This window comes from Bathycoccus prasinos, assembly GCF_002220235.1.
Source record: "Bathycoccus prasinos genomic : Chromosome_19".
Classification (NCBI taxonomy): domain Eukaryota; kingdom Viridiplantae; phylum Chlorophyta; class Mamiellophyceae; order Mamiellales; family Bathycoccaceae; genus Bathycoccus; species Bathycoccus prasinos.
The window spans coordinates 105,437-118,865 of NC_023990.1; the positions used below are offsets into that span (position 1 = coordinate 105,437).

The following is a 13,429-nucleotide window of genomic DNA, read 5'->3' on the forward strand; positions in this document are numbered from 1 at the left end:
GACGCACTAAAAAGTTGGTACCTATACAGCTCGAGAAAAAAACCAAACTAGCACATTTTTCGCCAAAACGTACTGAACCAGCACATTTTTGCTCTTTTTGCCACTTTCCATTTCCACATCCCTGAGAAAACTTCTACTTCTTCACAACTTAAGCCGAATAAACACACACGATAAGTTCACACTAGAAGACGCAGTGATCATCATATATAATAGCGATGATTGGGAACAAAAAAATAAAAAAATTGTCTTAATACACGAGTAGCAGTATCAAAACAAAGTGAATTGTGGTTTGTGTGTAAATTGTTTCATTACAAAGACAGAAGTATTATTTTTCCTGATCAGTGCTCTAATTTTACGCGCACGTTGTGGCGACACCCGTGGTAAATGATAACATCAACGAAGGTGTTGATCCGAATTGGAATGGTATCAACGAGTCCGATTGGAATGGAATCAACGAAGACGACTGGAACGGCATCAACTTGGAAGGAGTTGATATGCCCATCGAGGGCGTTGATCCGAACGACATGTATTTTGAACCGCGCTCGAAGGCGCGCGTTGCGGAGTTGTTTCGAGAGTATTGGAGTATTGGAGTGGCACCAACACCAACCAACACCAACTTCTTCTTTTAATTCGTTTAATTCGAGTTACATCGTCAACAACCGGGGTCTCAGATGATTTAGCGTCAGTAGAACGAGAAGAACGTAACGTCCGTTTGGGAGAGAACTCAGTCGTCGGAACGTCAGTAAAAGGGAGAAAAACGTCGTCGTCAAAGGGAGAAAAACGTCGTCGTCGTTGTCGTTGTCGGGAAAAAACGATTCGAGAAACGGTTCAGAAAGGAGACCTGTGAGGTCAGCTCGCAGCTCGGGGTCAAAGTCCAGGTCACGCGACGAATCCACACTGAAGTAAGGGTGTCGGTGCTGCTGGGTCTTCGAACGCGGGCGGAAGAGCGTCGTTCGTTGCTGGTGCCTTCTTTGCTGTTTTGTTCAGTATCGGTATGTACAGAAGATTGCGCGGCGGTGCGGGTGACGGCGGCGCACGTAATGCGCCCGCCTTAGGGCTGAATAAAGCGAACGTCAGCCTTGTGTAGATCAAGACGCAAAAAACCAAAGTTTTCTGTTTTTTTTCTGAAAGTTTTTTTTCTGAAAGTTTTCTGAAAGTTTTTAGGCCGCGCGCTGTGTAAACCAAAAAAAATGACCCCAAATTATCGAAATTTTCATCTGAATTTCGAAATTTCTGAAATTTCGAAAGAAGAGGGTGTGTAAACCAAACCATGAAAAATTCTAAAATTTCACCTTCGAATATTTTTGGAAACAAAAACCACTTTCTCTCTCTTTTTCACACTACACAACTTTGAACTCTCACTCGCGCTCTTTGGACATTTTTTCAACATCCATCGCGTCAAATCAATACAGAAATCACTAAACTATCGTTCTAACACGGATTCGATCGTTTCCGACCGATGTCGTCGCGCTCGTGCGCGCGTTTCGATTTTTGCCGAATTTCGAAATTTCTTAGAGGAAATTTCGAAAAAACAGAAAAATTTCGAAATGGAAAAAGAAGGAAATTTCGATATTTCATTTTTTTTTTTGGTTTACGCCGTGGCCTTAAGTTTGACCCTCTCCCCAAGAAAACATCTCTTTTCTCTCCCTCACTTTGATGTGGTGCTTCGCCGCTTGAGGAAAAGAAGAGGACGATGATGAAGTTCAGAAGGAAAAATGGAAAAAAAATGAGAAATTCCGAACTGGGCGTCCAAGGGGGATATACCCTGGGCAACCCATCTGAGGGCAAAAAAAAAGGTCACTTCTCGCAATTTAACTTAAACTCCCTATCCAAACTTCACGTTCTCATAAAAATCTCGTTGATGACACGAAGGCGGTTACTGAGCGAAAGAAGACCGCTCTCCGCTCTCTCGGCGTGACTGGATTAGAGCGACAGTTAGGATATCCACCATAGTCCCGATTTTGGTGGATGCGCTAGGAAGAGCAACATTGGGCGATTTCTCGGTAACAAGACCGATAACACGTCTGAGAGACCGCATGATTCCACACGATGAACACCTCAAAGCCGCGAGAAGTGAAGCGAACGAGTCATTGGCGGCACGTTCCCACCCAATCAATGTCTACGGTAGGAGCAAAGCAGAAGGTGAAAAGCGTTTGATAGAAGCTGACCCAGATGCACTAATAATACGTGGCAACTGGAGTTTTTGGGCAGACAAGTTTGAAAAGAATTTTGTATACCAACTATGCAAGAAAAGTATTAGTTCAGGTTCCACCTTCAAGTATGTAGTAGAGCAAATTGGTTGTCCAACCTACAGCAGAGATTTAGCAGAATGGACTTCGAAGCTATATAAACTCTAAAAAAGTAGGAATATTTCATTTCGTGGGCCCAGAAACAATCGAACGTTATTCCTTTGCTATTTTGCTGGCTGATTTTTTCAATTTACCACAGGATAGAATTTTGAAGTACATGCAGAAATGGGAACAAAACTGGCGAAGCTTGCCCAGCGCGGTGCTCACCTAGGTCTAAGCACAAAGAAGTTCGAAAGAACTGTTGGTCGAAGAATTCGTTTAATATATCATCAGCCTTGGCTCATTGGAAAGACTCCTCTGGTGGACTTTCATTACCAAACAACAGAATGTGCCCATGAAACAAGCGCAATGATACTGGTGTTACATATTACAAATATTAAAGATACCCAAGTTCATTATAAATGCTTTGTCAAAGTTCTCCCTAGACACTCTCCGCACAATATTATTACCCAAGACTATTCTCCACGAAAAAATTGGTTCCTTCCGTGAACTTTTTTTGGCCAAAAAGAACACAAACACAAGTCACCAACACAGGAAAAATACTCTCATACATCCCCTAAAATACCGCTCTAAGCCCTGCAGAAAAGATGAACTCTCTGTTTACGTATCCCTCCAGGAGGGCTCTGATGGAAATACAGGACGATTACTTTCTTTGTTTTATTTTCGCATTTATCGTCCACCTTTGAGGATCTTGGCACACCTCTATACACACCTATACACCACACACATCATCTGCGCGTGCTGAAATCCTGAAAAGAAAACAGATTTCGTATCCCATAAGCTGGCGATGTGCACAGATCTCCTGCTTGGCAGCATATGACGACGACTTGTAAACTTGAGAAAGCACGAACTGGAGGGGGAAGACCTTAAATTTGCTCACAGCAGTGTGCAAATCATATCAGTATATTTCTTTACATTCACTCCACGTTGGAGCAGCTTTGTTTGGTTCAGAGTCGAAATAAATGTTTCTACCGGCATCTTCAGTATATTTTCAGACTTTCCTCTTAATCCCTGTTCTTTGAAAAACTTGCAATCAAAGCAGAAATACCCAAATTCCCCCAACCAACTAAGCAATTCCGCATAAACAGTAGGGTCTGGAGTTAAACCGGGTGAGATTTCAAAATTAATATATGATATCCTCTTCTCTCGTATAGCTTTTCTGGCTCCAAACAACACCTGTGCATCATAACCTTGTGCATCAACTTTCAGATATAGCACGTTTTCAAACTTTATAAATTCATCCAACTCTCGAACTTCAACAGAGATCTTGTCTACTAGCAACTTATCCCAAGGCACAGTAAACGCGTCCTGTTCTGTCCCAGATACTTTCATTTTCTTTTTTCCTAATTTAGTTTTTGATACATAAAAGTCTGCTGTCCCAGTATAGTTTGAAAGTGCAACTGGAAAAAATTCTATGAGGTGACCAAGTCCACTATTTTGTATTTTCTCTATGATAGCACTCGCCTTAGAAGGAACCGGTTCAAACGTGAGCACACGATGCCCACCGCTGCGTGCATATCTGACTGCATCTCCACCATCAAATGAGCCCACGTCCAAAATCAGCCCTGGTTTACGCAACGCTAAAATGTACTCTAAGTTGCTAGAGTATCCGGTATTACATAGAGAGAGTGGGTTTCCGTAAATGTACGCCTGCTTTTTGGAACGAAGATTGTCACGTAAAGCAGAGTACACGAGGAAAAAAATGGCGATCAAACACACAACCTTCAATAAGATTAGCCAACTTTTCTTTTTCCGTAGTGGCGTAGAGCCAAGTAGGGAAAATGCCATGTTGCGAGTTTTTAGACACCACAGCTCCTAGAAAGATGTGGTTTGTGTGAAATGGTGTAATTTGTTTCATTACAATCCCCTGGGACGCCCAGTTCAGAATTTTGATTTTTGTTTTTGTTTTTTCCTCTAAACTGGGCGGTCAAACTTGAGACTTTCCGGTCAAACTTGAGACAAAATTCATTAGTGGTACCCTACTGAACGCAAAAGCGCGCGAGAGGAGCTAAAAAGCGTCCTATTCTATGGAGAATAGTTCGTAGAGCTCGTAGAACTTTAAATTTTTAATTTTCATGCACATTCATATGCTTTTCTTTTGTACATTCAATTTGGACGCAAATGTTCGACATCCGGAGAGCATCACGCATGGGATCAACATTCTCGTCGTTTTCGTTCATTTTCGCCTTCGAAATGCGCGCGCGCGCGCAGATATACGCGTCAACAAGTTTATTGATTCTGACGATGAATAAACAATAAATGTGGGTCGTTTATTGTTTATTCATCGACAGAATCAATAAACGATAAAACTCGTTTTTTGTTTATTCGTGATTTTTGCTTCTGCCTGAAGAAAAAGGGTGAATAAACTACTCGTATAAAATTTATTGTTTTGGGGCAATTTTTCGACCTCGAGGAAGGTCCCCAGGTGAAAACGGTGTCGTGGCTAACATAGGGTTGTGACTCTTACACCAGGGGAGTACTCCTTCTTTTTCGTACACAATACGCGTAAAAAAGTGAAACGTGAGAGTTGAGAGAGAATTCTCTCTCAAAAATCACTATTAGAGCACAGATCACGAAAACAATATTTCTGTCTTTCATGTCTTTGTAATGAAACAAAAAACAAATTACACCATATGGCACAATTTTGCTAGCCTATTTTGTGAGAAGGCGTTGAAGACCTCAGATACACGTCCGAATACAAGATAACGATAACAACAGGAACAAATATGTTACACTAGAAGGTTTGGCTAAGTTATGCGAAGCAGATCCGTTTCAATGCGCGATAATGTGTAGAAACATAGACGAAAACATAGACGAAATTTGTAACAAAAACATGCTCAGACTACGCGCGCTAAACTCCTATATCTCGCATCTCTACTTTTGAAAAAAAACCTAAGTTTGCTCCCAATCATCTCTGTTATCACTGCTTCTTCTAGTGTGAACTTATCGTGTGTGTTTATTCGGCTTAAGTTGTGAAGAAGTAGGGGATACAAGGTGGGTTTCACTAAGAAAGTTCCAAAAAAAATATGAAGTCATATAAAACGCTTAAAACACACTCGCGATCCAAGATTCACCTCCCCGACCGTTGCTCTTTCGCGCCGTCGAAAAAAATCTTTAGCCCCAACGCATCTCGCAGGTACAATTTTCATCTTCCAAATGACGCTTGGGGCTAAAGATATTATCATCGATCATCATTACAGACATCCTCACGATGTCATCGCCGGTTTTCGTGCGAAGAATGGTGCCGTTGGTGCTGTTTCGTGCGCATGGATGCAAAATCGCGATTTCCCCTATAAAATGCCCAGATTCAGTACATTCTACTTTCAAGTTTGACTGAAATCGTACCTGAATGTTTCAACTTCTAGAATTCTGTGATACGATTTTGTATTGTAATTTGATTATCTTCAGCGAGTTTCGCACGATTAAGAGCTGTACTATAAAAGATTGATAAAATGACGTACTTGCCGTCCGCCTTATTCCGTTTTCAATCCCCGGATTCGTAGCCCGAGAGCAAGTGACTGTTTTATTGTTTGGTCCCAAACAATGTGCGTCACGCAGTAATCACCGATGATCGTTTATGTCCCAAAATCTGCCTTTTTTTTTTGTCCCCCTCCTGGGGCGCGTATTACGCGCGCTTGCAAGCGCACGACATCGGCGATTCGTCTTATAATTGTTTGGATTACCCTGTCATTGCGTTTCCTACCTGGTATCGTAGCCGGAGCCCACCTCTTCTCCTTTATCTCAGTGTTATAATGCAAAGTACCCTTTTTGAAAGGTGTAAACCCTAAAAGAACTTCCTTGAGGCCTCTTCTTTCCTCCTCCGATGAAGGTAAAAAGATTGTAACTGGCTATCAATTCAAACGATAATCACAAAAAAATGACATCAATCGAGATCAATCGAGAGATCTTCCATGTCTATCACTGATGTTCGTAAGCCGTCCAATAATTCAAAGACGTAAAATTAGCTGTGATAGCACTCAAAATGCCAACTTCATTAAAACTCTTATCTTCGCCTACAAAAATATGTGCTGGTTTTTGACTGAGACATGGCGAACTCTTATGGTGACTCAAACCAAAACCAAAATGAGTGCCTGCAAACGTTGATTTCATCAATTAAGTAGCCCAATCACTCAATAATTTCTCATGTTTTATCCAACCATACATGAGATAACGGTGGCCTCGTCCCGAAAGAAGATTTGGTTCCTTATGAAAAATAGAAAAATTACACCTCTCAAGAGATGTGAAAAGCTCAATCAAGATATCTTCATGGCCCGAAACTTCTTTGGAGGAATTTGTCCCGAAGATCCAGTGGATTTCAACGGAAATCTGATCAGGTAAATTTTCACATGATCTCGATACAATTCCTGCCAGATTTCTGTACACTTCTATCTCTGGATTATTTTTGTCCTCAAATCTGACAGCAGCTAACGAGTACCTTGAGGGAGTACTTCTTGAGGTCAAAGAAAAGATTTCTGAGATAGACTTACGTTCTACACCTATGCATTGCTGGGAAAAATCCTCATGAATTTCGTGAAAGTCACCAAAGAGTAACACATGACATTTTTTGCTCATAGCACATGTATACAATCCCCCCGGAGTAAATCCACCAATTCTCCTCAAAGACTTACAAACAGAATCTGGCTCGTAAAAATCCCAAAATAAGCGTGGATTATGGTGCCTTTTCTTACCATTCTTCAGATACCCTATCAATGAGGATCTTCTCTCTGCCAAGTCGCGCTCATGATTCATTTTAATGATCTCATGCGGTGATTCGTATTTACAATCAAAGTTTGTAAAAGCAAGTTCAACGCATTTTGTACCATGGCACCCTTGATAATTTGGTTCTTTGTGAAACATGCGGTAACGGCAACGTTCTAAACTAGAAATGAGCTTAAATATTTGGTCCCTAGAATTTGACCCTAAAACATGCAGCTCTATGAGAATAATCTCAATATCTAAAGTGCAGTTTTCCAAGATCACCTCAAAAGCATCATATTCACTTCCTTCTATATCCACTTTTAAAATATCAACTCGGGTGTGATTGAGGTTTTCCATTATTTCAGGTAAAGTAAAAATTTTCAAACTAGATTCTTTCAGGTCAGACTGCCATATACCAACCTTGTTGAAATTACGATCGAAGCCCCCAAGACCAATTGAATGAAACTGCGCGCCATATTTACGTGCTCGGATCGTCATCTGCTTTCTTATTCTCGGAGTTGGATCAAAAATATGTATTTTACAGCCTGTGTTTGAGCTCAGAAAATTTTCAAAGTCGTCTCGCCCAGCACTTCCAAATGAGTATATGACGCAATCTTGGTCAAAAGCCTTTTGCCTAGAAAAGTCATAGCCGCATAAGTACTTCCCACCATCTCCAAGTCCACCTACTCTTATTTCTGTTGAGCAACTCCAAGTTGGTTCAACTGCATACCAGAACAAATTTGGAGACGTTTCACCTACAGTTTCGATGTGTTTCCGAGCTTCTTTGCCACGTTGTAATCGCTCTTGATAATCGTATTCTAAAGATGGTGAGCAAAGAGAGAACCCTTTAAACGTAGGTACATTAATCGAACTAGTTTTACTTGCTTTACCTGAAGTATACTTTTCATTCACGATTTCGCAACTTTTTCGTGAAGCCTGTATCAAACATAGCGCAAAAACAAGGCTCACGGTAAGTGTCCGCAAGAATAAGTTGCTCTTCGATCTTTTTCGCAAATTAGAAACCAAGTTTTTGTATCTTCTCATCCTAACTACAAGCAGAGCGTGTCAAAGTTTAGGAACTCTTGTGATAGACAAACACGTGTGGCAACAAAAACAACGGGTTCAGGAAAACTGGGTGTTTGTGGTTTAGGGTGTATTGGGTGAGGAGAAAGTTTTTTACCATGCGAAAACAGTAAACATCGATATACGTCGAATGTACGCTTCTGATACAAGCCCAGGCAGACATGAACGAAACTAATATCAATCCTGAGTAGACTAGTGAAGTTTTGTTGAATTCGAACTCGACGAATGTTGTTAACTGTGTGCTAGGATTTGATGTGCTTCACTCATAAATGGTGCTCATAATAAACTTCAGCAGTGGACTTATCAAGAACAAACGATCTCTTGTGTATAAGCAATTTGAAAGAAATGATTCACAGCAATTTCTTTATGTATTTTCGTTACCTTAAATGCTTTTATGCATGATATTGAACGCCACAGAAGCCGTGTATCAATGGTTACTATTTTTGCGTGGTTAAAATGGAGGAATTGTTCGCAATCGCGGTTTTTCTCATTGGTTATCCCCCGGGACGCCCAGTTCAGAATTTTGATTTTTTTTCATTTTTCACGCCCTCGATTCTCAGTTGCACCTATAAAAGTTGGCCGAAAAATTAACCGATTTCGGCCAACTTTTTTGGCTGACCGGAAAAAAGTTGGCCGAAATTCGGTGTTGCCGCTCGAACTAGAGCCTATGGCCATATGGCATTAGCTGAGCGACCTCGCGAGAGTTTTCCAAAAATTTTGGACCAAAAAAAGAAAAAAGAATCCCTTTGTGTCTTCTAGCTAGGAGTTGAGGGTTTGAGCTTTAGAGGAAAAGTTGAGGAAGGAACAAAGGAATATCCCACTTATAAGGGCTCTCTTCCTTTCTTCTTTTTTGAGAGCCAGTTGCCATAGATGCCAAATATTGCCATAACTGAATTCGAACTAGCAATATTGTAGAGTTACCCCATACAACATGAAATTCTGGCCAAAAATATTTTTCTCCATCTATTTCTTTCCTTGTTTTCTTAACATTTCAGTTCTGCTGATCACCGATGCAGATGCAAGATGTTCGTCATTTTATTTGAAGGCAGTTGGACAGGATGGTTTCGGTGGAGAGTCTCTTGCTCGTATAGGTCTTATAGCTACCGCGGTAAATGAAGGATTTGCGTATTGCCACTCACCATTTTATCATTTACATCATGTTGGAGGACACGAAGAAGCGCTAGAGAATTTTTTGAACTTGAGCGGGGCTGCACATGTTCTATTTGGACGAGACCAAAATTGTAGTTCAATTAGATCCAAAATTTTGCTTGGAGAAGGCTTGCTTCCGCGAAAAAAGTTCATCTGCCGCGAAGGCAAATCTATTGTAGGTATTTGTTCAAAAACCCACATATGCGCTAGTATTTTTTCAAAAAAACCTTCTTCTGTGTTGAAGATCATACCTTCACTAAGAGCAGCTTTTAATGATGGAGTAAGTTATGGGACTGAGAACGGGTCAGATCAAAATGTCACAAATATAGTAGTTCACTTGCGCAGGGGTGATGCTCCTTCTCACAGAGTGTTATCAAACAAAAAGTTATTGTCTTTGATAAGAGTACTAAGACAGAGGTATAAAAATATGCAAATAAAATTCCACGTGTATTCACAAGGGAATGAACATGAATTTTATGATATTATCTCGGAGAAAAGTGTTTCTCTCCACTTATCTGCTCCTACAGTTCCGTGTCGTTACGGATCCCGAGGGATGGCAAAGAATGAGAACTGCTTGAATCATACAGTTTCAGAACATATTGTAGATGACTTAATGCAGACGTTCTCTTCTCTAATCACGGCAGATGTTCTTGTACTAGCTAATAGCGCGTTCAGTTATTTGGCAGGCATTTATAACTCAGGAACTGTTTACTACATATACAATAAAAAAGGATCGTTTGTCGGAAACCGTAAACCACTACCTTCGTGGATTGCACTGAACTTGAGATAAAAAACGCAAAAATTTGAGTGATCACGAAGCCATGGACGACGGCGTCCGCCACGGTTCGCGCTGAAACTCGAATATATTCCGGCCATCACAGTGGTCATGCTGTGGGTCGAGCGGCGGCCACCAGAACGACGTGACCCAACGCGGCGCCGACGAGTCTATACTCGTTTTGACTACGACCAATCTTCTCCTCGTTCCAACGGAGGTAGTTCTCGAACATCTACATTTCGAGCATTTCGAACATTTCGAGCTCGGGACCTCTTTTTCTATGCGAAGCGCGCGCGCATCGCGCACTTTTCCGCGTCCGTTTGGTCCATTTCTGAAAGCGTGAATTATTCTTAAAAACCGGTTTTTAAGCTTAAAGAAGTAAAAGGGGTCGCCCATCATCATATCCATCATCATAGGATCCTGCATGCAAACTTCCACCGTCCAGTATTAGGAGGATGAAAATTTTACCTCAAGAATTTTTGCCTGGAAGTCGTACTGGGCAGGAGGAGCTCCAGGGGATATGTGTCATTCCGTAGACTGGAGAGAGTCCAAGTCGCGAATAGTACGAGCGAAGTTCTTGACTGGCATGAAATTCTGTTTCAAAACCAAACATTTCGGGCGGCATGTGAGTGAGTTAGGGCTACAGACAGCAAAGCGATTTACTCTCAGTTCGCAAGTAGATCACTATAAAAAGTTATTTTGCGAGCAACTCCCATTACTTCGTTCTCTTCAAGCACAGACCTCTAGAACAAAAATGACGAAAACATAGCGCTCATCTCAGAACCATTCATGGGCCCACACACCAAGACTTCGAATTGTCTTCAGCATATTTATAATATGTTCGTATTTGCGATGTCTTACTTCTTCAAGCTTGCTCAATGTCATTGTATGACCTTCAAGAAAGAATTCATCGATTAAGTTAAAAACTCCGTTACTGAGCATATGAGGTACTACATTATATTCCGCTCCTTCAATGTCCATTTTCATCACGACAAAATCCCTTGGGTTGACGTGACGGAGTAAATACTCAGAGAAATTTATAGCTCGGACTGTATAACTCCCCTCCTCTTTGCACTTGTTCTTACACTTGGCTCCACTTCGGACTCGACCCATTTTGCCACCGAAACTCAAAGTTTCATTTTTAGTCCAAACTGCTAAATTATGAAAGTCTATGTCATGCAGCTCCTCGTACTCGATGCTGTAACTTGGGTCTGCTTCGAAAGCAGTAATTTGGAAGTCTTTGCTAAATTTTGGGTAATGACTTTTAAACCAAAGAATGCTGGATGAATGAGTCCGTGCTCCTAAATCAATGTAATGAAGTGATTTAAAGGTACTGAGGTCAACCCTGTTCGACAAGAAGACCGCCTTCGCGACCCTCCTTTTCATCTCACTTTTGCTGGTTGGCTCGACACTGTAAAGTTCTTCTAAAGCTTCCATACTGTAGGCTCTCTGCTTATGAATATTTCTGGATTGCATTCCAGTGTCAGCAAGAAGTTTTAGTCCAAGCAGTGAAAAGTCCGTGTGGGAGTATAATTGAGTTGTACTGTATCTTTCAGATTCCACTGTCTTCTGAGCATCTGCTTGAGCTACACCGGTCGAAAGCTTCTTATATAAAAAACAGCTGAAATATGATAGAAGGCCTGCAAGGCACGCCAAGAATACTTTCTTTCGCGATATCGATAACTTCAACATTATCTGACTTCCCCGCTGAAAATGTGAAAAGCACAGAAAATGAGAAAAATCAAATTATCCCCTGGGACGCCATTTTATGTTTTATGCATATATCCCCTGTGAAAACTGTGTCGTGGCTAACACTGAAGATACCCTAAAGTCGAGGTATAAAATGAGAAGTGTGGTTTGATTTTCACTCTGTAATCTTTGTTGGTTTTTTTGGTGTCTAGGGTTTTAGGATTTAAAATTTAGGTGATTTTTTACCTCTTTTTGCTTCAAAGTCAACCTCCTCCAAAGAAAGAATAACTTTTGGGTAAGACCTGTCGGCCTAGGATTTGAGTACTGTACCAATGTGGAAGAGTAGAAGCGTCATCAGATCTAACAAGGTATGCGAATTTATATTTTATATCAAGCTCGTATTTCATAAAGTTGATTTATTTAATCTTGGCAACTTTTTTAGGTATTCTTCTGTCTTGCTTTACTTGTGATGTTGAGAACAGTAAGAAAATTAGAAAGTGGGGGAGCACGAAAAAAAACTACAATAGTGCAGCGGAGCGTCGGCAATTTTCATGGTTTTGTTGTTACTCATTTCTCAGGCTCTGGTTTCAATAACCAAGTGCATCAAATATTGAATGGAATGGCTATAGCAAAGGCTCTAAATCGAACATATTGCTTATCTCCGTTTTTGCGGAGAAAATCTGATGAAACTAATGCTGAAACTAAGTTCACAAATTTTATGGAAATATTTGATGTAAGTTCATTCACTAATGTTCTAAACTTGGAAGTCATGGATAGATGTAGTACATTCTGTGGCGGGAGTATTGATTTTATTGTCAACATGTCGCCAAGAAGCATCTCCAAACAAGCATACGATAGACAATTTGCTATGCAACATAATGGTTTTCAAACAAATCTGAAAAATATTATCAATTCACACAGGCTTGAAGATTTGGGTACAAGTTGGATTGAATGGGAAAATGAAGTACATGTGCGGTCAGCACTTAGATTCAAAGATGCAAAATGCATAGAATTATATCAGCCTTTCCCGGCATCTAAATTGATTACTGATGGATATTTTAACTTTCTTCCTTCTTCACTGAAATTTTCGAGCAGTATTATCACTGCCGCTACAGAAATAGGGAAGGAACTTTTTTTCGACGATGCGTACGTTAGCGTGCACTGGCGGTATGAATATCAAAAGAAAGGTGAGAGTAAATGCAGAAAAAAATCTTTGCAGACCAGGGGGTCTGGTGATATTTGTTTTGTCATATTTTTAAAGAGTTTCCGAAGAAGCGCGAAAGATTACTTGAATTTTGGAGATTGTGGGGACTGCGAGAAGTATCTTCAATATGTGCATATTGAGGATATAGGAAAAGTCTTGAGAGATTATCAAGTTCTCACACGAAAAAAAATATTCCTTGCTTCAGACGCTGATGCTCGTATCATAGATAGTGTTCGAAAGTTCGTAGATTTCAAAATGATCTCTGATAGCAAAATAGGTCGAAAAGTAGTTGAAAGTAAAAATATGGAACTTATTTCTGTAATAGAGCAAGCTCTGTGCGTTCAAGGAGAAAAATTCATGGGAACTAGCTATTCAACATGGACTACTACTGTGTGGATGTTACGGTCTCCACGTTTTGAAGAAGAAGAAGAAAGAATACATGGTTACATAGATATTCTCAGTGCTAATATTTCCTAGATTGAAAGTTTTACAGATTCATTAACTTCTATGTCATATTCGATT

The 13,429-nt window shown here is 40.5% G+C and overlaps 8 protein-coding genes across 8 annotated transcripts; 4 read left to right on the forward strand and 4 right to left on the reverse strand.

Annotated features, from left to right (window-relative positions):
- Window positions 1-352: 352 nt before the first annotated feature.
- Bathy19g00500 (unknown protein) lies at window positions 353-526 on the reverse strand (the record flags this gene model as incomplete). The annotated part of the gene is made up of 1 exon (XM_007507979.1): window positions 353-526. One exon carries the CDS (start codon window positions 524-526, stop codon window positions 353-355), a length of 174 nt encoding a protein of 57 aa, XP_007508041.1.
- A 1,510-nt stretch (window positions 527-2,036) lies between these two features.
- Window positions 2,037-2,357, forward strand: Bathy19g00510 (dehydrorhamnose reductase; the record flags this gene model as incomplete). Its single annotated transcript, XM_007507984.1, has 1 exon — window positions 2,037-2,357. The coding sequence occupies one exon, from the start codon at window positions 2,037-2,039 to the stop codon at window positions 2,355-2,357; it is 321 nt and encodes a 106-aa protein (XP_007508046.1).
- Window positions 2,358-2,474: 117 nt separating this feature from the next.
- Window positions 2,475-2,798, forward strand: Bathy19g00520 (unknown protein; the record flags this gene model as incomplete). The annotated part of the gene is made up of 1 exon (XM_007507978.1): window positions 2,475-2,798. One exon carries the CDS (start codon window positions 2,475-2,477, stop codon window positions 2,796-2,798), a length of 324 nt encoding a protein of 107 aa, XP_007508040.1.
- Window positions 2,799-3,185: 387 nt separating this feature from the next.
- On the reverse strand, window positions 3,186-4,097 carry Bathy19g00530 (methyltransferase; the record flags this gene model as incomplete). The annotated part of the gene is made up of 1 exon (XM_007507964.1): window positions 3,186-4,097. One exon carries the CDS (start codon window positions 4,095-4,097, stop codon window positions 3,186-3,188), a length of 912 nt encoding a protein of 303 aa, XP_007508026.1.
- Window positions 4,098-6,422: 2,325 nt separating this feature from the next.
- On the reverse strand, window positions 6,423-8,051 carry Bathy19g00540 (methyltransferase; the record flags this gene model as incomplete). The annotated part of the gene is made up of 1 exon (XM_007507985.1): window positions 6,423-8,051. The coding sequence occupies one exon, from the start codon at window positions 8,049-8,051 to the stop codon at window positions 6,423-6,425; it is 1,629 nt and encodes a 542-aa protein (XP_007508047.1).
- Window positions 8,052-9,021: 970 nt separating this feature from the next.
- On the forward strand, window positions 9,022-10,029 carry Bathy19g00550 (unknown protein; the record flags this gene model as incomplete). Its single annotated transcript, XM_007508018.1, has 1 exon — window positions 9,022-10,029. One exon carries the CDS (start codon window positions 9,022-9,024, stop codon window positions 10,027-10,029), a length of 1,008 nt encoding a protein of 335 aa, XP_007508080.1.
- Window positions 10,030-10,791: 762 nt separating this feature from the next.
- Bathy19g00560 (predicted protein) lies at window positions 10,792-11,706 on the reverse strand (the record flags this gene model as incomplete). The annotated part of the gene is made up of 1 exon (XM_007507994.1): window positions 10,792-11,706. One exon carries the CDS (start codon window positions 11,704-11,706, stop codon window positions 10,792-10,794), a length of 915 nt encoding a protein of 304 aa, XP_007508056.1.
- Window positions 11,707-12,035: 329 nt separating this feature from the next.
- Bathy19g00570 (fucosyltransferase) lies at window positions 12,036-13,384 on the forward strand (the record flags this gene model as incomplete). Its single annotated transcript, XM_007507971.1, has 2 exons — window positions 12,036-12,071; window positions 12,146-13,384. The coding sequence occupies 2 exons, from the start codon at window positions 12,036-12,038 to the stop codon at window positions 13,382-13,384; spliced, it is 1,275 nt and encodes a 424-aa protein (XP_007508033.1).
- Window positions 13,385-13,429: the final 45 nt, after the last annotated feature.